Genomic DNA, 26,403 nt, shown 5'->3' on the forward strand with positions numbered 1-26,403 from the left:
AAAAGAACTTATTACCTAGTAAGTTCCAGGATAGCCAGGGCTACATAGAGAGATCGTGTCTCACCTGCCCTCTCAATCAAATTAAAAAAAAATTATTGTATTACCTCCAAAATGCTAAGACTGCAGGTATGTGGACCACACCCAGTGGTAAATACCAAAACAAAATGTAAAAGTAAAAAGCTCTCCCTTCAGCTCTTACCTATTATGAAACTTAGTATGAATTATGAGGAAGACAGCTAAAGGATCTGAGAATGCCAGTGTGGTAGATGCTGTGGCCACCGCCTCTCAAGTGAAAGGGTACTGCAGGGAATCATTTCAAGTTAAATTTAAATATTTTCCCTCTTCAGCTCAGGTACTGCTACTAGGAGAGCTAAGCATCACTTATCATCTACACTTGAACAGCTACCGATTTTTAAAAACATTTTATTAGAAAAGTTTTATATGTATGGGTATTTTGCATGCATGTTTGTGCACCATGTGTATTAAGTGCCTAAGGCAAGGCAGAAGAGGGTCTCAGATCTCCTGAGACTGGATTTCTAGATGACAGTTGCCATGTGGGTGCTGGTACTTGAACCCAGGTCCTCTGCAAGAACAGCTGGTGCTCTTAACCACTGAGACATCTCTTCAGGCCCACTTTTAATTTTTGGTCATAATACTTGTTTTTAATGGAAAAGGAGGACTGTTTACGTCTTTCTCATTCTTCACATTATCCTCTGACAAGGATGTTCTGAGGCAAGAAGTCCCAGAGATGCCTTCCTCCAGTTCCCAACAAGCAGTAAAGAGAAGAGCTGCTTCTTTGGACTAGTTTTTGGGGACCCCAAACATTTCCAGCAAATGAAACCAGATGAGTGAGTCTTAGGTCCCCCAAAATTGTAAGCAGTCTGTTAAAGCTTGTGATCCAGACAGAAGGGTAGTTTTAATTATTAGTTTGCTGAAGAAAATAACATCCAAAGCTACATCTGAAAAGTCTCACCAAACATGACTGCACAAACATGAGCTGAACAAAGAGGACACCAATGAACTTGCCAAACTACAGGGGAAAAGCCCAGGAGGCCTCCACCCTACACAAAGAACTACAGGCAACTAAATAAAGCTGGGAGTAGCAGAGTTGTCCTCAGTGAAGAACACACCAATTGGTTGTCTAGTGCCAAACAGCTCTGAAAACATACATACAAGCAACATTATATGTACTCAACAGGTTATGTATATACAAATACATGTATACATGCAATAACAACTGACGAAAAAAGGCCATGAATTTGAAGTAGAGAGGGGAAGCATACATGGGAGAGTTTGAAGGTGGACAGGGAAGGGAGAATGTTGTAATTAAAATACAATATACAATCTCAAAATAAACAAAAAAGATAAAATGTAGACTATCCATACCAAAAACAAAACAATAAGCCTATTTTGTGAGCTACCTAAATTAACATATGTAAGCATTCTTCTATATTAAGTGCTATGTACATTTCAGAAGGCCAGGTGTTTTATGAATAAGTTCCAAGGAGTAGAGATGTTCCAAAATAGCAAACTACGGGGCTAGAGAGACAGAACTTGCTGCTCTTTCAAGAACCTGAGTCCACTAGACTCCAGCACCTATATTGGGTGGCTTACAACTATCTGCAACTCTAGCTTCAGGGGATCAAATGCTCTTTTCTGTCCTCCTTGGGTACCTGCACACATGTGGCATACACATATAGACACATATAGATCAATAAAAATCTAAACAAAAAAAAATCCCCAAAACTAAACTTTTTTTTTTTTTTTTTTGAGATAGGGTTACATGTATAATGTGATACATGTACTGAGATATTGTATCAAAAAACCCAAATCAAACCAAAACAGTATCCAGGGGCTGATGGTGGTGTGTATTTCTGCTGTAATTCCCCCCCCCCCTTTTTTTTTCTGGTTTTGTTTTTTTCAAGACAGGGTTTCTCTATGTTACCTTAGCTGTCCTGGAACTCACTATGTAGCCCAGGTTGGCCTCAAACATGGAGGCAATCTTCCTGCCTCAGCTGCCAAGGCTGGTTATATAAGCTACCGCACCTGGGTTAGGGTTTCTCTGTGTAACATTCCTGGCTGTCCTGGAACTAGCTCTGTAGACCAGGCTGAGACAGTCTTTTTTTTTTTTTTTTTTTTTGGTTTTTTGAGACAGGGTTTCTCTGTGTAGCTTTGTGCCTTTCCTGGAACTCACTTGGTAGCCCAGGCTGTCCTCGAACTCACAAAGATCCACCTGGCTCTGCCTCCCGAGTGCTGGAATTAAAGGCGTGCGCCACCACCGCCCGGCGAGACAGTCTTAAAAAGAGAAAAAAGGGGGTGGGATAGTAGGGATGTAGCTCCTTAGCATAATGCTTGCCTAGCATACATTTGATCCCTAGCCTCTCAAACCATGAAGGCCATCCTCAGCTACATAGTGAGTTCGAAGCTAGCTTGGGCAGGCTATTTGAGATCCTGTCAAGAAAAAAGTAAAAACCAAAAACAAAAACAAAACAAAACAACCAAAAAAACCAAAAACAAAAAACCCCCCAAAATATAATCACCATCCAAAAGGAAAAAAAAAATCAAATGACAAAACAAAATAAAACAAAAACCTTTCAGAAATAAAATGAGTTTAAAATGTCATTTTAAGGGCCTACAAGGTACTAGGATAGCCAGAGTTTTGGGCAATTTAGAAATCTAAATTGCTAGGCACACATCTGAAGTCAGTGACCAGGGCCTCTCATATATTTACATTCCTAAGCTGAATCAAATTTGACAGGTGGAAAGCCTATGCCTTCTCCAATTATCCATTTGAGCCTCCCTTTGTTTATATAGAAGCCACAGCTAGCTTGATAGTACATTTTCTAGCTAGAACACAGGGAGATAAAAAACAAAAGCAAAAACCTACCCTATGCTGGAAATACTCAAGCAGCAAAATATCTAAATGAGAATGGGGCGTTTTGCTGTACATAAGCTATTGCCATCTCAAAGACGCTGGATGAAGAGATGTATTGTTCAGAAAAGTCTAGTTTTTTAAATGCTTAAAAGAATTTGGTTTACATATGCCAGAGAACACAAATACAGAGTTACTTTTTCTTTTTTTGTTTTTTCGAGACAGGGTTTCTCCATGTAGTTTTGGTGCCTGTCCTGGATCTTGCTTTGTAGATCAGGCTGGACTCGAACTCACAGAGATCCACCTGGCTCTGCCTCCCGAGTGCTGGGATTAAAGGCGTGTGCCACCACCGCCCGGCATCAGAGTTACTTTTTCTAATCCAAGTTTTCTAGTTTATGGATCTTGTATGATAATTTCACATCATTATGTTTCATTAACTAGAATGGGAAGTGATTTTTTTTTTTTTAATTTGGGGCAGTAGGTATTTAACCAAACTATCAAGCTGTCTAATTCAGCAATGTGTAGAAGGTTCTGGCATCAAATAATTGAGGAGTCAAAGTCTCAGTAGTTAAAAAAAAAAGGTACTTGCCAGTTTGAAAGTCACAGACAGTTTACTGTTCTATAATTAGATAAAGAGAAAAAAGAAGAACCCTTGGGTAGCAGGAAAAAGCAAGAGTCTTCCACAGTCTGGCATCTGCAAGGAAATGAGAAAAAAGTTTTTACTTCCCTTCAGAAGTACCAACTACATCTGACAACAGTCCACACAACTGTAATCCCTCAAACTGTCTTATAAATGATCTTCCAGAAATTCACAGTTGCTAATAACAAGAAATCTTCCCCTCTTTAGTACCTCTGTGTACACGGAAACTTGCTAACTGAATTAAAAACATTCTTCACAGTCATCAATATGCATTTTTTGTGTCAACAGTTTCACAAGTGAGAACTGACTCTCTAGGCAGCTGACTACTTTGAACAATTCTGAAGAATTCTAATTAACTTATGTTGGTATTTTTCTTCTCAAATACTCTATCTATTACTCATTAACAGTATTGATATGTGTGTGTACCAAGACTTAAAAAATACATTCATCCAGGGCTGGAGAGATGGCTCAGCAGTTAAGAGCATTTGATGTTCTTGCAGAGGACTCAGGTTCGGTTCCCAACACTCACAAGGTGGTTCACAAACATCTGTAACTCCACTTCTAGGGAATCTGGTACCCTTTTCTGACCTCCATGGGTAGACATATGTGGTAGCCATATATACATGCAGGCAAAACATTCACAAAATATAAATGAATAAATCTAACAAAAATTTAAAAATTACATTTTAAAATTTATTGTGTGTGTGTGTGTGTGTGTGTGTGTGTGTGTGTGTGTGTGTGTGTGTGTACTTGCACAGTGGTTAGAGGTCAACTTTTGGGAAATGGTTCTTTCCTTCTAACACATGGATCCCAGGGATAGAGCTCAGTTCTTTAGGCTTGGAAGCAAGTACCTTTATCTGCTGGCCTCTCTCCACTTCTCCTTTTTTGAGAGAGTTTCATATAAACTAGGTTGTCCTTAAACTAAATAGCCAAGGCTAATCTTAAATTCTGGATTCTCTTGTCTTCACTTCCCAAGTCCTGGGATTACAGGTTTGTGCTATCACACCCAGCTTTTCATACTTGGTCCTTAAGGGAAATCATATCTTCTACTTCTTTTGAATCCTTCCACTAAAAGCTTGAAAAATTTGCAACAGGTTTAATAAATAATGCTTCTTTTTTATTAAGAGGATTAAGAAAGAGCTGTATATGTTTGTGCATATCTGTAATCCCAGCACACATAGAGGCTTAATGAGGCAGGAGAACCTTGAGTTTGAGGTCAGCCTTGGTTTAAATAATCTAGATGCTGTCCTAAATAAAAAGGAGTTATACAGAAAAAGAAATTCATCATGTAAGAGTGTGTAATAGCACTATAACAGTGAAGTTAAAAAGCCAAGTACCAGCAGATACCACTGCCTTTAATCCTAGTACCCAGGAGACAGAGAAAGGTGGATTTCTATGAGTTGGAGGCCAGCCTGGTCTAGTTCCAGGACAGCTAAGGTTATATAATCAAGAGACCTTGTCTGGGGTAGGGTGAGTGGAAGGGAATATCGTGTCTTAATCTTATGAGAAGCTTCTAGGTTTTCATGGAGTTGCCTTTCTTATTTACTAGACAGCTATATACTGTATTATCATCAGACATCTTGTGAGAGATGTAAGACAGCAATTCCAAGTTCATCATTTATCCAGGTCTGTTCTTTGTATTCTTTCTGACACATCTCAGTGCTGCTCTGTCTCTTCTGGGGCCAAATTTCATTTTCTGGTTTCCAGATACATTTAACAATTTAAAGTCAGAACCTACCAAGCTGGGCAGTGGAGGCACACACCTTTAGTCCTAGCATTCAGGAGGCAGGGGCAGGCAGATCTTTGAGATTGAGGTTTACAGAACAAGTTCCAGGACAGCCAGGGCTAAACAGAGAAATCCTGTCTGGGGGAGTGGTCAGAACCTACCAAAAGTGGCCAATTGCTAGAAAAACTATTAACAATTTAAAGTCAGAACCTACCAAGCTGGGCAGTGGAGGCACATACCTTTAGTCCTAGCATTCAGGAGGCGGAGGCAGGCAGATCTTTGAACCTGGTTTACAGAACAAGTTCCAGGACAGCCAGGGCTAAACAGAGAAATCCTGTCTGGGGGAGCGGTCAGAACCTATCAAAAGTGGTCAATTGCTAGAAAAACTAATAAATCTAATTGCTAATGACTAAATGGTGCTTCCTTTTATTATTATTATTTCTTAACACTTTTTGAAAACTTTTTTTTTTTTTGAGACAGGTTCTTACTATGTAGCTCTGGCTGTCCTGGAACTCACAATGTGGACCAACCTGGCCTTGAACCTACATAGATCTGCCTGCCTCTGCCTCCCAAGTGCTGGGATTAAAGGTGTGCACTACTACATCTGGAGTTTATTTATTGTGGTGATATATTGTGTACCCTAATAAACTTGCCTGAGGATCAGATGACAGAGCCAGCCACCAGATAGACACAGAGCCAGGCAGCAGTGGCACATACCTTTAATCCCAGCGCTTCAGATCTCAAGCCTTTGCTTGGGAAGCACACACTCTTTTAATCCCAGGAAGTAATTTGGCAGGGCAGAGAAAGGTATATAAGGCCTGAGGAAACAGGAACTCACTCTCTCTCTCTTTTTTTTTAAACATTTTTTTTAAAGATTTTATTTATTTATTATGTATACAGAAGAGGGCGCCAGATCTCATTACAGATGGTTGTGAGCCACCACGTGGTTGCTGGGAATTGAACTCAGGACCTCTGGTTAGTGCTCTTAACCTCTGAGCCATCTCTCCAGCCTGGAACTCACACTCTTTAGGCTGAGGATTTCGTAGAGGTAAGAACTAGTGGCTGGCTGTTCTGCTTCTCTGATCTCTTAGCTTTTACCCTGATATCTGGCTCTGGGATTTTTATTAAAAGACCATCTAGATTCGAACAACAACTTATTACTTATTATTATTTTTTGTTTTTTTGAGACAGGGCTTTTACGTAGTCCTGTCTGTCCTAGAGCTTGCTATGTAGATCAGTCTGGCCTTGAACTCAGAGATGCTGTTGCCTGTAATTCTCTGAATGCTGTGTGACACCATGCCTGGCTGGGTGTTTCCATCTAGCTTTTCTAACTTATCAGAGGAAAATATTAGGTCTGGTACAAAATGAACCCTACCACAGATTCATCTGCTTCAGTTTAGATGGGGACTGGACAGCAACAGACCAATCACTCATTCATTCGATAAATACACGCTGAAGGATTATCTGCAAGATAGCTGAAACAGAATCCTGTCCCAGCCTTCCTAAAGTCCTGCCACCAGTAGTAGGGCTGGGCAACCTCAGGCAAGACAGCGAAGCTTCGCTCTACCACGAGCCCACAGAAGGGCCTTCAGGAAAGGTTTCATCTGGGAAAAGTAAAGGATTTTGGTATTTTTGTGAGGTTCTGCACTTAAACTACTAGATAATATCAACAGTGCAAGACTCTTAAGAGACCTTAAACTTTTAAATACTCATTAAAAAAAGTATAAATTTTTTAAAAAATGAGAATTAAACAGTACTGTATAGAGAAAAAAATTGCAGAGCAGTGAGGCACAGCTGTTTGATTTATCTTAGTCCATTACAAGAGGCAGGATAGATCTAGATTGCAACTCTGATGTAAAAAAAAAAAAAGCAGTGTGTACTAACATTAGGGGAAAGAACTTAGCATGGTAACAATGGTAACAGAATTTTAAGTAGTAAATGCCTATTCATTAGCCTGTAAAGCCATTATAGAGGCTATATTTGATATGTAACACACATACACACAAAGCTTTAATTTAGTATGAAAATCTGAAAGAAAATTGTAATCAAATTGCTTTATGTCCAGTTAAATCTTGCTACCATCTGAAGAGATAGTAGAATGAAACAAATACTTACTTGAGAAAGATGTTCAGTTACTGCGCATTTCCATCTATGAGAATAAACATTTCAAAATAAGTATGCCATGTCAATTGAAATTCATTCCACCCTCAGTGCTTATTAACACAAATTACTTTTTTTTTAAGATTTTAAGATACATATTTTTTATTTATGTATACAGTATTCTACCTGCATGTGTCCCTGCAGGCCAGAAGAGGGCACCAGATCTCATTACAGATGGTTTGTGAGCCACCATGTGGTTCCTGGGAATTGAACTCAGTACCTCTGGAAGGACAAACAGCCAGTGCTCTTAACCTCTGAGCCAACTCTCCAGCCCAAATTACTTTTTTTTTTGAAACAGGGTTTCTTTGTGTAGTCTTGGCTGTCCTGGAACTTGCTCTATAGACCAGGCTGGTCTGGAACTCACAGAGACCCACCTGCCTCTGCCTCTGCCTCCCAGGTGTTGGGATTAAAGGTGTGCACCACGTCTGCCTGGCATAAACACAAATTACTTATTCCTAGAACATATGGGTTAATAATCTTAAAGCAGAATTCAAAATTAATGATTGAATTCCATTGAGAATCATGGGAAAAGAAAGCAGTTTTGCCAGGCAGTGGTGGCACACCTCCCTCTGCTTCCTGAGCTGGGATTAAAGGCATGCACCACCACACCCAGCTTTAATTTCTTGTTTGTAACCAGGCATAGGAGTACTGTGAAGTAAGTAAGGTGCTTTGAACACAAAATCTACAGTCACACTTACTTTCGGCATCAGGCTGGACACACCACAATAATCAAACCAATTGTTTTGTCACCACGAAGAGAGTAAGAATACTTGGACCTCTATGTGACTTACTGTTTTTCCATGGCAGAACATAGGGCAGAGACTTGGGAACTCGCATGCCTGAAGCCAGGTTACTCTTATGTTCCATAACTATGTTGTTTGCAGGACTAAAAAAGAAATAATTTGATGTCATCATCAATATTCTTCAGGCATACACACAAGACAATCAAAATGTGTTTTTAAGTGGGGAAAACAAGAACCACACAAGCGTAGTTCTTTCAAAATATTCTTGCACTTAGGATGATTACCATTTCTCTGGAATGTTCCTTATTTCATATGTGCATTATGATGGAATTAACTGTGTGGTGGTACACACCTTTAATCCCAGTACTTGAGAGGCAAAGGTAGGCAGATCTCTGAGTTAAAGGCCAGCCTTGTCTAAAAATTGAGTTCTAGGACAGCCAGGGCTACATAAAGGATCCCTGTCTTGAAAAGCAAAACAAAACAATAACAAAAGAGTTAACCATTTACATTTTATAGAAATTGAGATAAACACAATGACATCTACTGGTCAGTAGCATGATATAAAATCCCACTCCTGTAAACAAGAAAGGTGTGTCTATTACTGGCTGGAACTCTCTACCAGGTTGCCATCAAACTCAGTGATTTGTTGGTCTTTGCCTCCTGAGTGTCAGTGCTGGAATAAAAGCTGTTTCCCACCATGCTTGGCTGCAACAGATCTCTTTATAAATTATTTTTATGTGTATGAGTATTTTATCTACATGTATGCCCATATGCATCACTTGTGTGACTAGTGCCTACAGAGGGCAGTGGAGGGTGTTGGGAATCCCGTGGAGCTGGAGTAACAGAGAGCTGGGAGACAGTATGTGGGTTATGGGAATTGAACCTGGGTCCTCTGAAAAAGCAGTCAGTTCTCTTAACCATTGTGCCATCTCTCCAGCTCCTATAATAAATCTTTTAAGAACCGAAGTTAAAGTTGCCACCAATAAAATTAATCTAAGTTTTTGTTATTGACTAAAAATAATATGCATTTATTAACTGACCTCAGTAAGTAAGAAATAAAAAAATAAGTATTTTATGAGTGCTGGAGAGATGGCTCAACAATTAAGAGCATGTACTACTCTTCCAGAGGACCTGAGTTTGATTCCCAGCATCCACATTAGGTAGCCAGGGGATCTGACACCTCCAGCCTCTGTGAGCACATCCACTCATGTGCACATATCCACATACACATAATTAAAAATAAAAAATTAAGCATTTAGGGAAAAATAAAGTATAGCATTTTATTCCTTTATTTTCTAACCCTGAAATGGTCTCACTTGTATTTGAAACTTGATCTTCTAAGGCAAATTATTGATATAATGAGAAATCTGACTTCTAAATTGGATACAAAGTATTAGTAATAAGAGATATATTCTCTTTCTTACTCATTAGATACTTTGGATTTCCTAATCTCAAAGAACTTTCAGGATTTTAAAAAATATTTACGGACTGAACAGAGATAGCTCAGTGGTTAAGAGCACTGGCTGCTCTTCCAGAGGTCCTGAGTTCAATTCCCAGCTACCACATGGTGGCTCACAACCACCTATAATTCAAGTTGATCCCCTCCTCTGGCATGCAGGAATATATGTATATAACCGAAGAGTTTATGTGTATTACAGGGTACTCATATACATAAAATATATAAATAAATCTTTAAAAAAATATTTACGTGTGTATGTGCATATGTGTGTTGGGGTCCACAGAGCTTAGAAGAGGGTGTGGATTCCATGGATCTGGAATTATAAGCAGTTGTAGGTTTGGCTGATGTGGGTGTGGGGACTAAACCTGGTCCTTTAAAGAGCAACAAGTGCTCTTAATCCCTGAAGTCATCCCTCCAATCTCCTTTGAAAAAAACTTTTAGAAAAAAATCCTGCTGGGCGGTGGTGGTGCACGCCTTTAATCCCAGCATTTGGGAGGCAGAGCCAGGCAGATCTCAGTGAGTTTGAGGCCAGCCTGGTCTACTGAGTGAGATCCAGGAAAGGTGCAAAGCTACACAGAGAAACCTTGTCTCGGAAAAACCAAAAAAAAAAAAAAAAGAAAGAAAAAATCCTGTTTGTGTCTCTGTGTGTGAATGAGTGTGCACACCACAGTGTGTATGCAGAGGTCAGAGAACAACTTGCATAAGCCTATTTTCTTCTTTCACTATGTGCGTCTTGGAGATCAAACTCAGGTGTCAGGCATAGTCACAAATGCTTGCACTCATTGAGCATTCTCACCAGCTAGAGGATTTGTTCCCTACCACAGCTATTGGTGATCTAGGGTTAAAATTGTCTAAGTAGTATAACTGGAGAACTTTTTTTTTCAATCTTAAAACAATGCAAACCCAGCAAAAATATCAACAAAGAAGAAAGCCCCAAACAGTTAAAATACAAGAATATCAGGCACTATTGCTTTTCTTATTAGACTAGAATAGTAGTATTATATTTCCGGTATAAAGTCCATGATTTTATGGATCAAAGAACAAGTAAGGCTTAACAGTTAAGAGCACTTGCTGCTCTTGTAGGGCACTGTAGCTTGCTTCCCAGCGTTCATGGCACCACCCCTATCTCCAGCTCCTGTATTTGACAACCTCTTGTGGCCTCCAGAGGATCAAAGGAAAATACACATACACGCGCGCGCACGCGCGCGCACACACACACACACACACACACACACACACACACACACACACTTCTGACAACTTCTTCTGGCCTCACATACCACCCCCATCTCTCTCAAAAGAGCAAGAAAAGAAAAACCCTCACCAAACAGTATTTGTACTAGGTTATGACCATGAATCCTCATCAAGGAAAGATGGTACTTGCATTATTACTATTAGTTTTTTGAGATAGTTTCCCTGCGTAGCTCTTGCTGTCCTGGAACTCACTCTGTAGACCAGGCTGGCCTCGAACTCACAGAGATCCACCTGCCTCTGCCTCCCTAATGCTGGGATTAAAGGTGTGTGCCACGGCACCTGACTCTATTATTTATTAATAATATTATTATTAATTTTGGATTTGGGGAGGTAGTGATGAGAGTAAGATCATTTAATTTACCTGTTGTTGCCACAGAAGTTGGCTGTGCCCCAAACAAATGGGGTGCTGGTCTGTTCCCACAAATCTGCCAAAGGAAACAAAACAGTTTGTGATACTACTAGAAAAAACACCAATCCATGTTAGTTGAATTTGTTAGATGGGAAATAACACAGCTAGGTTTTGAGGGGTATAAGTGAAAACTGATTGAGTGCCCTGTCCAAGTAATACAGAAGCAGGAATTTAACATCTGAAGGATAAAACCGTAAGAGCCATAAATAATAGTAATTGTGCCTAGTAACAATCACGCACAGATGGTACAATAGAATTTATGGGGAAAACAGATGTAAAGAAATGCTTCTTCTAATCAAGTGGGATAGGCTGTTCTATGTGTCTGCACAGTGATACAAATGTGCTCATTTTGTGGCCCAATAAAAATAATACGGCATTCCAAACAACATGGTATGCTCATAAAAAAGAAAATCTTCCTTCTGTCTTAAGCAAATGATCTGAGATTTAAATTTGTGAAGAAAAAAATGTAGAGGCATCTCACCTTTATCCCAGTCTTCATCACAAGGAGGGCACTGCCATGTGCTCTCAGCCAGAGTCTCTTGTCCAAGGTTCCTGGTTTGGTTGACTGCAAGACAACAGAGATTTGACATAAAAAGGGCAGAGTGGGAGGACCAGCTAGGTTATTCTGTTTAAGGGATTTAAGGCCTTTAAAGGCTGCGGGGTAGCCTATTGAGTCTTTGTTTCTAAATATGGATAGGATGGAAGCTGACAGGAACAAGAAGCAGAAACAAAGACCATTACCATATTTTCGGCAATAACAGGATTATTTATTTATTGAGACAAAGTCTTAAACTAAAAAATGACCTTGACCTTCAGGTTCTCCTGCTCCATTTCTTGAGTTTGGGGATTACAGGTTAGTGCCAACCATGCCTATGATTTTTCTGGCACAGGAGCTGGAACCTACAGAGCTTGACCCACAGAGCTCTATCTCCAGCCTCAAGAACTTTATTTTTAGATGATTTATTATAATAGTAGAAAACAGTCTGACCTATATAAGAATCTAACAACCCACTGCTACAATGACATAACCATCTCAAAGGCGGAAAAATGTTCCTTTGAAATGGTGAAAGCCTAGCATAACTACAAACTGACCGGCTAACCCCCAGTACTGGAACATTTTAGCTAGTCAGACTTACCCACATCCTGCTCAATACAGCTCTTGTCATCACAACTTGAGATGTGATGACTGATTTCAGCCCGGGGAACCTGGTGCCGAGCATTGAAGGGACAAGTAGCCAATTTGTTTGCAACATCAGGATGATTCTGTGTAATCAAAATTAAGGGATCTATCAATTTTTTAGATATCATAAAATCCATGGAAACTAGCTCAGCCTTTTTCTATAAATGGCTCTGTGTAATTCCTCAGCAAGTTTTTATGTCTCAGCTGTGGTGGGTACACTCAGCCAAGGTGGGCAACTCATCACAGAAACCTAAGAGGGAATTAGTTATCACCCACATAGACCATGCAGCTACTATCTCAGTAGCGTCAAAATGCAAACCTTTTGGTTATGACTGTAGGGATTACCCTCCCCTTGGCCCCGTCCCCATACTGGGATTTTAGTGGCTTATAAAGAGCAAAGCAGTCAGTATGAGCCATCTCTTCTCCGTCTGTCAGAGAGCACAGCCTGCAATGCTGGAGCCCTCTGGGTGTCTTTGAAAGCTGACATTCAGGATCAACACTAACAATGAAACACAGCCTGCACTGCAGCAGGACCCTGCTATTGCAATGTGACAGTGCTGGGAAAGAGGGAGCTGCAGAGACAAGCTAATGATTTTTCAGACCAACACAGGGACACTTACTTATAGTATTGATGCCTGAAATGAGGTCCTGAACAACTTAACCTCTTTTGTTTGTTTTTAGGGAAAGAGTTTCTCTGTACAGCCCTGGCTGTCCTGGAACTCTGTAGACCAGGCCTTGAACCCAGAAATCCATTTGCCTCTGCCTCCCAAGTGCTGAGATAAAAGGCACATGTCACCACTACTTGGTGAACAATTTAACCTTTATTTCATCTATTTCACTTAGGAAAAACCCAAATGATAAGCACTTTGTGGGCTAGTACCTTGTTTTAACGCCCCCCAATGATTTATTATCACCTAAATGTCATGACAAATGTACCAGCAATTAAGAAATTTAAGAAAATGAGGGCCTGAAGAGATGTCTCAGTGGATCATTAAGAGTGCTGCTATCCTTCCAGAGGCTCTGAGTTTTTTTCTGGTACCCAAAGTGGAGGCCTTTTTTTGTAACTACAGCTCCCAGGAATTTAACAGTCTCTACTGGTCTCTGTGGGTACTCTCTCACACACACACATATTAAAAAAAAAAAAAAAAAAGAGGGGCAATAAGATGTCTCAGTGGGTCAAGGAGCTTGCCACCAAGTCTGACAACCTGAGTTTGATATCCAGGACCTATATGGTGGAAGGAGAGGGCTGATTCTCACAGGTTGTTTTCTTTCACAAGCACACTGTGGCACACACATACTTATAAACATATACATGCTAAAATGTTTTATTATTATTTTAAAGAGAAAGAACATAAAGTTGGATGGATAGGGAGGTAGGGAGGATCTGAGATGAATCAGGGGAAGGGAAACACAATCAAAATATATTGTATGAAAAACTTTTGTCAATAAAAAGTTTTAAAGATGTATCACAAACAAAACTCAAAATGTAAAACTAGTGAGAAGGAGGCTGGAAAAAAATGAAAGACTAAGAAATTTGCATGGTCTGTAGAGATGGCTTACTGGTTAAGATTGCTGCTTACTGAGCAATCATGAGAGGCTTGGTTTGGATTCCAGCACTGCTGGTGGCTATATCAGAGGAGCAGCAGGTGGCAATTAAAATTCAAGGTCAAGTTCAGGAGGTCAAGGATCAAGTTCAGGGGGCAACCCCTGACAGGTGAATCTCGGATAGGCATGGCCTCAAGACCACAGACCCTGGAATGTCTTTTGCTTCTGCTGTGCCTTTACATGTTTGCTTCTGCTATCTTTCTCTGGTATCTGGCATGGTGTGAATGGGTATGGGGAGATCCCCACTGTTTGTAATGTAGTGTGTTTATTTCCTGGAAACACCCCGTTCCATTGGGCATTTTTACCTGTGATTATGAAGATGATTACTCCCTAAACTGTACTGTCTAGCTGATAATATTAGTTTAAATAGAGTTTTGATAAAAAATAAAACAAGGAAGTGTCACACTGCTACAACACATGAGTTTCTACTGAGAAGCTGTATAGACTGTGGCTTAGGTTAATGATTAAGAAAAACAATTGAGTCCTAGGAGCCCAGCTAGTTTAAATTTTTTTAACATTAATGTTAGAAGATGTGTTCATAGGTTTTGGAGTCATCATAGCTGAAACAAAGCTTTGAAAATAACTTAAAGTTAGACTAAGATGTTTTTGTCAAATAGCTTTGAGATGAAAAACCCAAGAAGATAATCTAAAGTTTTAGAAAGGCACATAGTTGAGTGAGGAACTCTTTAAGGTCAGGGAACAAGAACAAAGCAGCCCAATTATCAATCATTAGCTGATGTGCCTTTCTTGCTAGGATTGGTTGGTAATCAAAGGTGATGATTAATTTCTTACACCAATTTCTGCCCTCATTCTCCTGATATAAAAAAACTATTGATGAGTGGGTATGCACTCTAAAGATTTAAAGTAGAGCTAGCTGACTGATTTTCATGTATAAAAGTTTAGGTTTATAATTTCTTTAAGATTCTTTATAAGATTATACCTTTCAAGATAATAAAGTAATTGGCCCTTTCTTTGTAACTGCAAAACACAGCCTGCCAATGAAACACCTGGCTAAGAAGAATACCTTGCTTGCCTACACAGTTAATCTATAACAAGTTGCTTGGGTATGAATGTACGTGGGTTCTTGGGATAAGTTACTTTTCACCTGTAATATGTAAAATGTTTAATGATGTAAAGGATATGGAAAACATGCTGTTTTTTTTTTTTACTTGTATTCATTATAGTCATTCACTTGAAAAACAGAATGTAACCACATTGTAATTTTTATATTGCTTGAAAGATTTTGCTGGGGTATATAAGCTGTAAGGAAAAGAATAAAGACAGAGTTAAATTGAGTTAAAAGGAAAACATCAAGAATAAGAGTTAAAATGGGTTAGAAGGAAAACATCAAGAATGAGTTAGAAGGAAAACATCAAGAATGGAGAATCAGGAGGAGAACATCAAGAGAGTTAGAAGAAGGAGGAAAACATCTAGAGAGACAGAAGGGACATTTCTGAATACAGATAAGAAAAGAGAATATAGAACACACAGAATAAAGAATACAGAAGAATAAAGAAGGAAACCAAGAGAATATGAGTGTCTTTCCTCCTAACCTCCTCAGGTAAAAAAAGTCTTAGTACATGCTGACTCTGGATTCCCTTTGAGCCCTGTGCTGCTGGGGGCTGGCCCCCCAGCAGCAAAACAGCACCCAGTAATAAACTGGGCATGGTCTTGCATGCCTGTAAAGCAGCCAGTGCTGGTAGGCAGCAAAGATAGTAGGTAACTTGCTGGGGTTTATTGGCTGCCAACCTAGTTGACAAAAGAAGCTCCAGGTTCTGGGAGAGACTCTGTCTCAAAGGAATAAGGTAGAGTGATAGATGGCAGCACCCTATACCTTCTTCTAGCTTCCTCTGTGCACACATATGCACATACACTTCATACACCACACTCACACAAAGAAAACTGGAGCCAGCTATAGTGGCATAGACCTTCAATTCCAGCATTGGGAGGTGGAGGTAGGGAGATCTGAAGGTAAAGGCTATCCTTAACTAGTGACTTGAGACCAACCTTGGCTACAAAAAGCCCTACTTCAAAAAACTCCCCAACAACTCCAAGCAAACAAAAAAAGCAGTTTGTGGCTCAGGCCTATAATACCAGATATAAGGAGTCTAAGGTAGGAGGATGAAAAGTTCAAAGTCTGCCTGGGCTGTGAGTTCAAGGTCACTTTGGACAACTCAGTAAGTCCTGTCTCAAAATTAAAGGCAGGCAACACAGCTCAGTGGTAAGGGCACTTACTCCTCTGATGTGAGGCCTTAAATTAAATTCCCAGTACTGCCTTCCCTTTCCCCCACAAAAAATGAAAAGAAAAATAAAACACAGTCTCCATTACTTACATAAGGCATGTTAGACATTAAAAGCAAAGGTTTTTGGAGACAGGGTCTTGTTATACAGCCTTGACTGGACTTGAATTTGTGGCAACCCTCTTGCTTTACCCCTGCAAGTGGTAGGATTACAGGCATGCACCACCGTATCCACTTAAGGAAAATAGCTTAAAAATTTTAAATTTAATTATTTTAAATGTGTATGAGGTGTTGGGTTCTCCTGGAGCAGTTATGAGCCACTCAATGCGAACTTGGGTGCTCTGAAAGAGCAATACAGGTGCTCTTAACTGCTGGTCATCTCTCCAGCCTCCACTACTTTTTTTTTTTTTTTTTTTTTGTTTTTTTGGTTGGTTTGGAACAGGGTCTCTCTATGCAGCTTTGGCTAACCTGGCTGGCACTTATTCTATAGACCAGGCTGACCTTGAACTCATAGATTATCTCTGTCTACCTCTGCCTCCTGAATGCTGGCATTAAACGCATAAACCACCATTCCCAGCTAATTATTTTTTTAATTTTATACGTGTGAATGTTTTGTCTGTGTGTATGTATATGCATCATATGTGTGTTTAATCAGAAGAGTGGGTCAGATCCCCTGGAACTGGAGTTACAGATGGTTGTAAGCCACTATGTGGATGCTGGGAATCAAACCCAGTCTTCTGCAAAAACAAGTGCTCTTAACTGCTGAATCATTTCTTCATTTTCCACCTAGTTTTTTCAGACAGGGTCTTTTTTTTTTGCCAGGGAAGAGGAGGAGTGTTTCAAAATAGGCTTTCTCTGTATAGCCTTGGCTGTCCTGGGACTCTCTCTGTAGACCAGGCTGTCCTCAAACTCAGAAATCCGACTGCCTCTGCCTTCCAAGTGCTGGGATTAAAGGCATGTGTCACCACCTTTCCTTGAGACCGGGTCTTATCATATATCCCAGGAGGTCACTATATAATTTACCTGTCCTTGACCTCATGGCAATTCTCCTGCCTCAACTTCCTGATTACAACGTCTGGATTATAGGTGTGTGCCACTATGTGTGGTTGGTTTGTGTGCTTCTTTGTTTTGAGACAGTCTCATGTAGCCCAGACTAGCAAGCTCAACTTGCTATATAGTTGAGGGTAACCTTGAACTTTTGATTCTCTTGCCTCTACCTCCTTAGTGCTGGAATTATAGGCTTGAAAAAAAATCACACATGGTTTTATGTGGTGCAAGGGATTGAACCCAAGGGCTTTATACATGTTAGGTAAACATTCTATAAATTAAACTACACTCCCAGCCCTAGATACTTTTTTAAAAATATTAAATATTAATTATATATAGTTTAGATTAAATACTAACCTTTTTTTGGTATCTGTATCTAATACTGGTATTCTTTAAAAAAAAAATTAGGAGCTGAAGAGATTGCTCAGAGGTTAAGGGCACTACTGCTCTTGCAGAAGACCTGGGTTTGGTCCCAGAACCCACATGGTAGCTTACAACTATTTGTAACTTCAGTTCCAGGGGATCTGATGCCTTCTTACAAATTTTTTTCTTGGGCACCAGGTACACATGTGTTACACATATGTATATGTAGGCAAAACACATACAAAAAATATAAATCTTAAAAAACTTCTTTTTTAAATATCTTACTTTAAAAACCACTGAAGTACATTTTCCCCTAAGATTTACTCATGTATTTTATGTATATGAGTGCTCTGTCTTCATGCACTGATCCCATTACATGGTTTTGTGGTTGCTGAGAATTGAACTCAGGACCTCTGGAAGAGCCAAGTGCTCTTAACTGCTGAGCCAACTCTCCAACCCCCAAGATCTTACTTTGTTAATTATGTGTGTGTGTGTCTTTGTGTGCATATGCGCACATGAGTACATGTGCCTGTGGAAAGCCAGAAGAGGGCACTGGATTCCCTAGATTTGGAATTACAGGAAGTTGTGAGCTGCCTGATATAGTTGGTAGAATTTGTGACCTCTGGAAAAGCAGTAAGCCATCTCTCCAGCTCTGACATCAGTATTCTAACAACCCTATAAAAGTATTTATGTATTTTTTTTTTTTTGAGACAGGGTTTCTCTGTGTAACAGCTCTAGATATCCCAGAACTTGCTTTGTAGATCAGGCTGGCCTCAAACTCATAGAGATCCACCTGTCTCTGCCTCCCGAGTGCTGGGATTAAAGTTGTATACCACCACTGCTTGGCTAGTACTTTTTAATTAACAGAGGACTAGAGTACATTATATTATCTAAGTCTATAAAGAAGTAAGCAGAGAGAAAACAAATTAGAAAGAAAAGAGATTTTGGGGCTGGAGAGAAGACTCATTGGTTAACAGTATTTACTACTCTTGCAGAGGACCTAACTACAGTTCCCAGCACCTACATGGTGGCTCAAAACTGTCTGTTAATTCCAGTTCCAAGATATCCGATGCCTTCTTCTGGCCTCTGTGGACTTCTGTGTACATTGTGCATATAAACTTACACAGACAGACATACATATACATAAATTAAAAAAAATAAAAAAAGATGTTGAAACTTGGAGAGTTACTTTTAGGAAGAATACTTTCTTGAAGTCAGAAAGAAATGTAAAAGAGGGATTAAAGAAGACCCAGTGGTTAAAAACATTTGTGTTTTCAGAGGACCTAGGTCTGTTTTGTAGCACCCACACAGTAGTTCAGAACTATCTTTTTAACTCCAGTTCCAGGGGATCCAATACCCTCTCTCTTCAAATCTCCACGGGCACTAGGCACACACATGGTGCACATATATATATCCAACCCATATACATAAATCTAAAAATATTTTTAAAAAATAGGGTACTTAGTACTTATCAGAATAAAGAACACATCAAATTTGTAAGGTAAGAGGGATTTCTCATTACTAGGAAAAAAATTAGTGATTCTTCTGTTTTCCAAAGGATAAGATTCTAGAGATATTGTTTATAAACAATGCTTTGTTGATAGTTAGAAGAAAGAAAAAAAAGACAAAAATTTATAAACTTCAAAGAATAAGACATCTGTAAATATTGGAACTTAACAAGGTAGAATCACCAAACAATCTGGCATTCAATTAAAATATTTATGTTAAACAATTTGTTGCCTATAAAGCTTGGCTCTTCAGAAGAACTCAAGGTGGCATGAAAGGTCATATTTATGAAAATAATACCCTACCTTTCTGCACTTGATAAGATGATAAGGAAACCTGCAGGCCCTGATCTGGTGATTTTTATCATAGGGGCACTGTAATAACTTTTCAGGGTCCAGGGAGTCGACTGAAAGAGAGAAAAAAATACAGTAAGTATAATGTATAATAGGATCCTGTAAAACTATAGTAGCCTTTAAGGTATATTAATGTTTTCAATAAATCCTTAGTGAAAGAATAAGGCAGTCTAAAGAAAACTTTGACTAAAATAAAGTGTGACTGGCCTGGCAGTGGTGGCATCCACCTTTAATCCCAGAGCACTTAGGAGGCAGAGGTAGGCAGATCTCTGAGTTTGAGGCCAGCCTGGTCTACAGAGTAAGTTCTAGGACAGCCAGGACTACACAGAGAAACCCTGTCTAAAAACAAAAAAAAAAACAAAAACAAAACAAGCAAACAAAAACCCAAAACCAAACGAAACAACCAAAAAACCAACCAAACAAAAAATACCCCCCCCCCCAAACTGTGACTAAATGATAACTGAGAAAATAAAATTGTGCTATCACTGACTCTTAAGCACAGTAGTACCAACAATGGCACGTTGAGGTCTCATTCACATTTCACTGAATATAGTTTTCATTCTTATTATAAAACAAACATGTTAAATGACATCCAAAGTATTTTTCTTCCTTTTCTTTTCTTAAAGGTAACAATTCGGGGTCATTTCTATTCTCTAGCTACTCCAACTGAGGTTTCTCAAATAGTCCACCAAAGGTGGAATGTACTGTTGGTGTACCAATAACCATTGTGGCCCACTGCACTTGGGAACTCTACTCTCCCAATCCAGCTGGCCCTATGGAAAGCTGAGGATAATTAGCATCCTTGTCTATTTCTAGTAAACAAGTTGATAGCCATAGAGTTTCAATAGCATGTTCTATGGAAGTAGTGATAACTAGAGCTTCCCCCAATCTGTTCTTTGCTTTACTCCTTTATGTTGTACTGGTTGTTCTAGTTTTCTTGTCCATGATCTCATTACTTTTGTCAGATAATTTTACTTTTCATATTTTGGAACATAGATGAGAAAAAAAATTCCTTAATCTAATGACTACTAAACCAGCCAGCAAAAATAACAATATACTATGATGATATTTTATTTGTACTGGATTGTGATTTTATTTGTATGTTAATAAATAAAGTTGCCTGGGGGTCAGAGCTAATAGTATGCCATAGCGGAGCTGGACGTTCATGGTATACTTTAATCCTTTAATCCCAGCACTTGGTAGGCAGAGCTAGGTAGATCTCTGTGTGGTCAAGGATACAGCCAGCATTGGAGACACACACCTTTAATCTCAATACCAACCACAGAAGACCTGGAGGTCTGTATAGACAGGCAGTGATGAGGCAGTCATATGGTTGGGTTTACAACCAATGAGAAGGCAGAACAGAAAGTCTATATAAAGACAAACACACAGGAAGTAGGTCTCTCTTGGCTGAAGAGGATCGCTGATGCAGGAAGGGTAAGGCTCTTAGCTCTGACCTCTTGGGCTTTTATCTTTACATCGGCTCTGTGTTTCTTATTTAATAAGATGGTTACTTCTACAATATACTGCAAAGACAGAGTCTCCTACAGCTAAGACAACTGTAGGCGTGGACTGCTGTGTCCAGAAAACCCTGCCCTTAGGCTATCCAAGCTGCCTTGGCTGTGCTCCCAATAATAACAAGCCTGGTTTAGGAAACAAAATTAAATGGCTAAGTACATTCTGAGAGCAAAAGGCAACCTAATAAAACACTCTTGCCACCCCTTGAAGGTAAGGATAAAAGATAAACAATTCACCTTTGATAAGCAGCTTATAAACCAGAAGACTGCAATGAAAATAAGAAACCAGAGGGGAATTGAAACAGACAGTTTCACTGGAAGAGTGGTAAACATGGAATAAATTGCTAACCATGGTCATGATGCAAATGAGCCTGAAAGGTTATCTGAAGGACAGAACGAACAGGGAGGAACAAGTCCTAGAGGACTGGCATGCTTATTATGCCAACTGAGCTCTTCTTAGGCTGCAATCTTATTTCTGAAGCTTCAGAACACCCAGGGAGCATTCACAGATGAAATTCTTATTAGTTTTCCTTCATTTAATCCATTCCATCACTAGCAAATGTCAGCAATTGACAGAATGGAGCACTCTATGATTCACACAAATTATAACTGCCCATATAGAGTATGAGTCAAAGTTGATAATGAGAACTACCATATGCTTTACTTCTTGGTCTGGCAATTTAGGTCAGCTCTGTTCTACATAGAAAAGAAATATCCATCCATTACCCATCCACCCATCCATCCATCTATCTATCTTGGTGTTGGTGACCAAATTATGGGTCTTAAGAATGCTATACAAATGCTCTACCACTGAGCTACAGTTCAGTCTTGTAAAAATTTTGTATTTATTATTGTATGTATGGTGTGTGTGTAGATCAGAGGACAACTTTATGAAGTCAGTTTTCTCTCTTACATGATTTCCGAACTCAAACTAAGGCTATCAGGCTTGTATGGCAAACACTTCAGTGCTGAGCCATCTAACTGGCCTGTTGGTTTGTCTTTTGATAATCTTGCTGTGAAGCCCATGCTGGCCTAGAAGTTATGATCCTCCTGACTAAGCCTCCTATGAGTTGGGATTACAGTGCATCCCATTACAACTGGTTCTCATAGCTCTTTAATTACTTAAAGTGTTTTGTTTCAGACCAATTTGTTCAGGGTGATATGGCTGGAGACTAAAGTGTCTTTCTTAAAATTTGAGTATTTCTTTTTAACAAAAATTTTTAAAAAATGATTTGTGGTTGATATATTGTGCACCCCAATAAAGTTATCTGGGGGTCAGAGAACAGAACAGCATAATATTAAACATAGAGGTTAGGCAGTGGTAGCACATGCCTTTAATCCTAGCATTCCAGAGGCAGAGATCCATCTGGATCTCTGTGAGTTCAAAGCCACATTGGAAACAGTCAGGCATGGTGACTCATGCCTTTAATCCCAGGAAATGATGGCAGAAAGCAGAAAGGTATACAAGGCGTGAGGACCAGGAACTAGAGCTGGTTAAGCTTTTAGGCTTTTAGCAGCAGTTCAGCTGAGATCCATTTGGATGAGGACTCAAAGGCTTCCAGTATGAGGAAACAGGATTAGCTGAGGAATTGGCAAGGTGAGGTAGCTGTGGCTTGTTCCATTTCTCTGATCTTCCAGCTTTAACCCAACACCTGGCTCTGGGTTTGGTTTTATAAGACCTTTTAAGATTTGTGTTACATTGATTTATTTTCATTTTGTGTGCATTGGTGTTTTGCCTGCATGGATGTCTGTGTGATGTATGTGATCCCCTGCAACTGGAGTTACTGACAGTTGTGAGCTGCCATACAGGTGCTGAGAATTGAACCCAGGTCCTCTGAAAGAGTAGCCACTGCCTTTAACCACTGAGCCATCTCTCCAGTCCTAAAATTTGAATTATTCTATACCTCAACACCACATAGACCTTTCTTTCTCAGCATTTCACAGAGAAATCTGAATTTTTCATAACATACAGTCTAGTCAGGCATCAAACTATGCATAAATGATGTATTATTTTCTAAAAGCAGCAAGTAGTACATACTGTAAGTGTCTTCCATGCTGATGGCAAAGGAGTCCTGTTCAAGTGCTAGAGGGAAAAACATGGTTCAGAGAATCAGAAGTGAGGAGCATCAAAAGGCAGCCCTAAAATGTAGAGTCATTCCTGGAACTGAGGCTGCCCAAGTTCAATAAAACAAACCCTTAGTACACGACCTCCTCCCCAAACATCTCTCTTCTTTGAAGCATTCTTTACTCCTATGACTAATTTTAGCATCATCACATAATTCATACTCTTGGAATAAAATCTAGGGCCCACAAACGGGCCAAATATGACTACTGACCTAAACTACATTCAAGTGACAACACAGCAAAGTATTTTAAGTGGAATTACAACGCCTGCCATTGTTCACCTGCTATTAGAGTTTGATGCTATTTAACATTAGCAATAGGGGGTAAGTTGAAGCCATAAAACACCATTATTTAAAATTTCAGATAAACTACTTTAAAGTTTTTCTTTCCAGCCAGAGAGATGGCTAAATGGTTAAGAGCTCTGGGGCTCTTGCAGAGGATCTGGGTTTGGTTCCCAGCACCTACATAGCTTACAAGTGCAGTTTTAGGGGATCAAATGCCCTCTTTGGCCTGTGTGGGCAATGCATGCCCATAGTGCACTCATAAATGCACACAAACACATGTAAAATAAAAAAAAATCTTATTTGATGATTTTTCTTAAATGTGATCAGAAAATGTCATACCAATGTTCTCCCTTTCTAGCAATGCTTCACTCTGTCCCTCTCATTTCTTACACAATGGCAAGATGAGTACTACTCCAGTCAGCACTGATTCTCTCTCTATACTGAGGGAACATGTGAATTTAAGAACTCATAGAGAACACGTAAAAGAACAATTATAACAGAAATGAAAAACGTTAAAAGAGAAAACGTCTCAGTTTGAATTCTCTTTTACTGGAGAGCTCTATTACACACTGATTTAATTCACTTAATATTATGGGAAAACTAATCTTGTATATAACCACTCCCATAGGAATCCTCTGAAAATTGGATGCACATACAGTTGTCTCCAGGCAAGCTCTCCTTTGGCCTCTCACACAATTCCACACCCCTTCTCCCCATTCTATGACATAAGCAGCATTAGAACCTTTGTTAGGAAATACAGGTGATCAGCTGAACTCTAGTTTAGTGCTTTGCTGCAGAGCCCACTTGTTAATGACAATCACTAGGGAAACTATCTGAAAATTATTCTTCATGTTTGGATTAAACTATCTTGACCTTTTGGAACCTCTACTACAATTATGTCATACTTTGTTAAAAATAAAAAAGGTTTGGAAGGACGAATCAAGCATTACTTTTTTAAATTTTACTTTAAGGTATAAGAGTGATGAACGCAGTATTCAGCAACTTAGGCAGTCGACCTGTTCTTTCCCAGAAAGCACATTGACTATAAGTAGGTCAAGAGCGCTGGAATTTATAACATCATCCAGCTGTCTCTTACTTCCCCATCAAACTGTTAACAGGTGATTCGATTTCTTTTCCTCGGTACTAGGCTGCTGTGAACTGGAAAAAGTGAGAATCTGAAGCCACTATTTGAACCCTGAAAAAAATCGCAGATCTCGGTAAAGCAGTAATTTCTCTCCCTCTACACAAAAGTCCCTAGATTCGAGAAGAGTCAAACAACGAGAGGGAAAAGGGGGCAGGCAAGGGGGAGGAGGTTACCCTGAAAACAAGGTAGAAAAGGTGCCGCCGGGCCGGCGTCGAGGGGACGATGGCCGCCGCGGCGGTGACCAGGGCTCACGTCTGGGGAGTAAGGAGGACACTACCTTGAAGGTATCCCGCCCGTGAACCGCTTCCAGGGGCTGACCAGGCCAAGGCCATACCACCTTTCCTCTTTCCTACCTCACTCAGACGCTCTCCCCACCGCCGACTTCGACTTCGCCTCACACCCAGGCCCCGGCAACGCCCACTTCCGGCCTGGCCTGATGCCAGGGCGGGGCCGCACTTCCTGTGACTGGCTTGCGCAGGCCCAGTGCTGCGAGGCCCACGCCAGCGACCCCTTCTGCTCTTGGCTCGCCCTCCTGCCATCAAGGCTACCTCTTGGGGATCTCTGGCCACTTTGCTTTTAGCCACCGTGCCTCCTTCACTCCCTGGCCCAAACGGCCCTATGTGGGTGGAGAGCTTCCTTTGCTGGCTTCAGGGCGGCCATCTTAGAAAAACTAGGGAAGAATGGGACTGGTTGGAGCTGGGTGCTGTGTGCAAGAAAGCCTTGTTTGTGGAAGTTGTTGAGACAGAAACGTAATTTAGATTTTGAGAGCTCCAAAGAGGAATGATGGAGACAAATACAATGGTTGAAGAAAAGGGAAGAAGGGCAGGGTTTTTGTGTTTATGTAGTACCTGTAGTCTCTCAATTGAGACTACACTTGATCTTAGCCAAAAGGCCGAGAAGCCATAAGTCTCTCAATTGAAAAGGCAACATGAGTCTCTGAGAATAGTTGGGAGGATGATAAGTTTCTTGGTGGGATTAAAGGGAGTTTTAATTTGGAGAGGACAGGTGGGTCAAAGAACTGGAAGCAGGAAACTCAAAACGCTGGGAGCCTTTGTTCAGAAAACAACACTATTCCAAAGCTGTATTTGTATACCTGCTTAAGACTAAATACTTGTCCTTAAAGTATTTAGGAAAACAGTTACTAAGTTGGACTGATGGTCCAACATATGCCAGGAACTGGCAGAGATGGTAAATTCCTGTAAGGAAATTAGTAGGGTCCGAGATGACCTGGGAAAGCATTAGGGAGAAAAATGATTTATATTATAAATTTTATAGCCTTTGAAAAGGTGTTGACACTGTGGGTAGATTTGGTGACACTTTAAAAATACCAAGTTGTAAAATATGTTATATGACAAGTTTTTTGTACTGTCTAAAGCTTAGAAGGCAGTCTAGAAGTTGGCTAGCTGCTGAAATATTGAGGCTTCTGACACATTTTAGTAGATAAGAGTCTAAATATGCTTTGAGGATCATCAGGATAGCAAAAACAAGGTGAATAGGATCTTAGGAGTGGGACATTTTATTTTTACTTGAATAATATGTAAATAAATGTAGATGTAACCAACCGTCTTATTAAATAAGAAACACAGAACCAATGCAAAGAAGAAAGCCAAGAGATCAGAGCTAAGAGCCTTACCCGCCTGCTGCAGCTAGCCAAGAGACCTCTCCAAAAGGGGCCTTCCTGTGTGGTTGTCTTTATATAGTCTTTCTGTTCTGCCTTCTCATTGGTTGTAAACCCAAACACATGACTGCCTCGTCACTGCCTGTCTGTAGAGACTTC

General features: G+C 39.9%; 1 protein-coding gene across 4 annotated transcripts; it reads right to left on the reverse strand.

Annotated features, from left to right (window-relative positions):
• Positions 1-3,464: 3,464 nt before the first annotated feature.
• Gtsf1 (gametocyte specific factor 1) lies at positions 3,465-25,074 on the reverse strand. Of its 4 annotated transcripts, none has more exons than XM_006981794.4 (9): positions 24,980-25,074; positions 23,113-23,157; positions 19,510-19,610; positions 12,400-12,526; positions 11,745-11,828; positions 11,216-11,279; positions 8,190-8,284; positions 7,354-7,387; positions 3,465-3,566 (listed from the first exon to the last, which is right to left on the reverse strand). In XM_006981794.4, the coding sequence occupies exons 2-8, from the start codon at positions 23,126-23,128 to the stop codon at positions 7,371-7,373; spliced, it is 504 nt and encodes a 167-aa protein (XP_006981856.1). In that variant the 5' UTR covers positions 23,129-23,157; positions 24,980-25,074; the 3' UTR covers positions 3,465-3,566; positions 7,354-7,370. The 4 variants fall into 4 exon arrangements, with proteins under 4 accessions (XP_006981856.1, XP_042121046.1, XP_042121045.1 ...); XM_042265112.2 differs by having other exon boundaries at positions 24,904-25,011; XM_042265111.2 differs by lacking the exon at positions 24,980-25,074 and adding an exon at positions 24,139-24,202.
• Between the last annotated feature and the right edge of the window lie 1,329 nt (positions 25,075-26,403).

This window comes from Peromyscus maniculatus, chromosome 20, assembly GCF_049852395.1.
Source record: "Peromyscus maniculatus bairdii isolate BWxNUB_F1_BW_parent chromosome 20, HU_Pman_BW_mat_3.1, whole genome shotgun sequence".
In the NCBI taxonomy this organism is placed as follows: Eukaryota; Metazoa; Chordata; class Mammalia; order Rodentia; family Cricetidae; genus Peromyscus; species Peromyscus maniculatus.

Excerpts from the sequence above, each read along its gene's own strand:
- Gtsf1 (XM_042265111.2), bottom strand. The coding sequence starts at position 24,199 with ATGGGGAGAAGGGGTGTGGAATTGTGTGAGAGGCCAAAGGAGAGCTTG. Across the intron at positions 11,829-12,399 it reads CTGTATTGAGCAGGATGTGG|TCAACCAAACCAGGAACCTT; the intron begins GTAAGTCTGACT and ends GTTGTCTTGCAG. Across the intron at positions 11,280-11,744 it reads TGATGAAGACTGGGATAAAG|ATTTGTGGGAACAGACCAGC; the intron begins GTGAGATGCCTC and ends TTCCTTTGGCAG.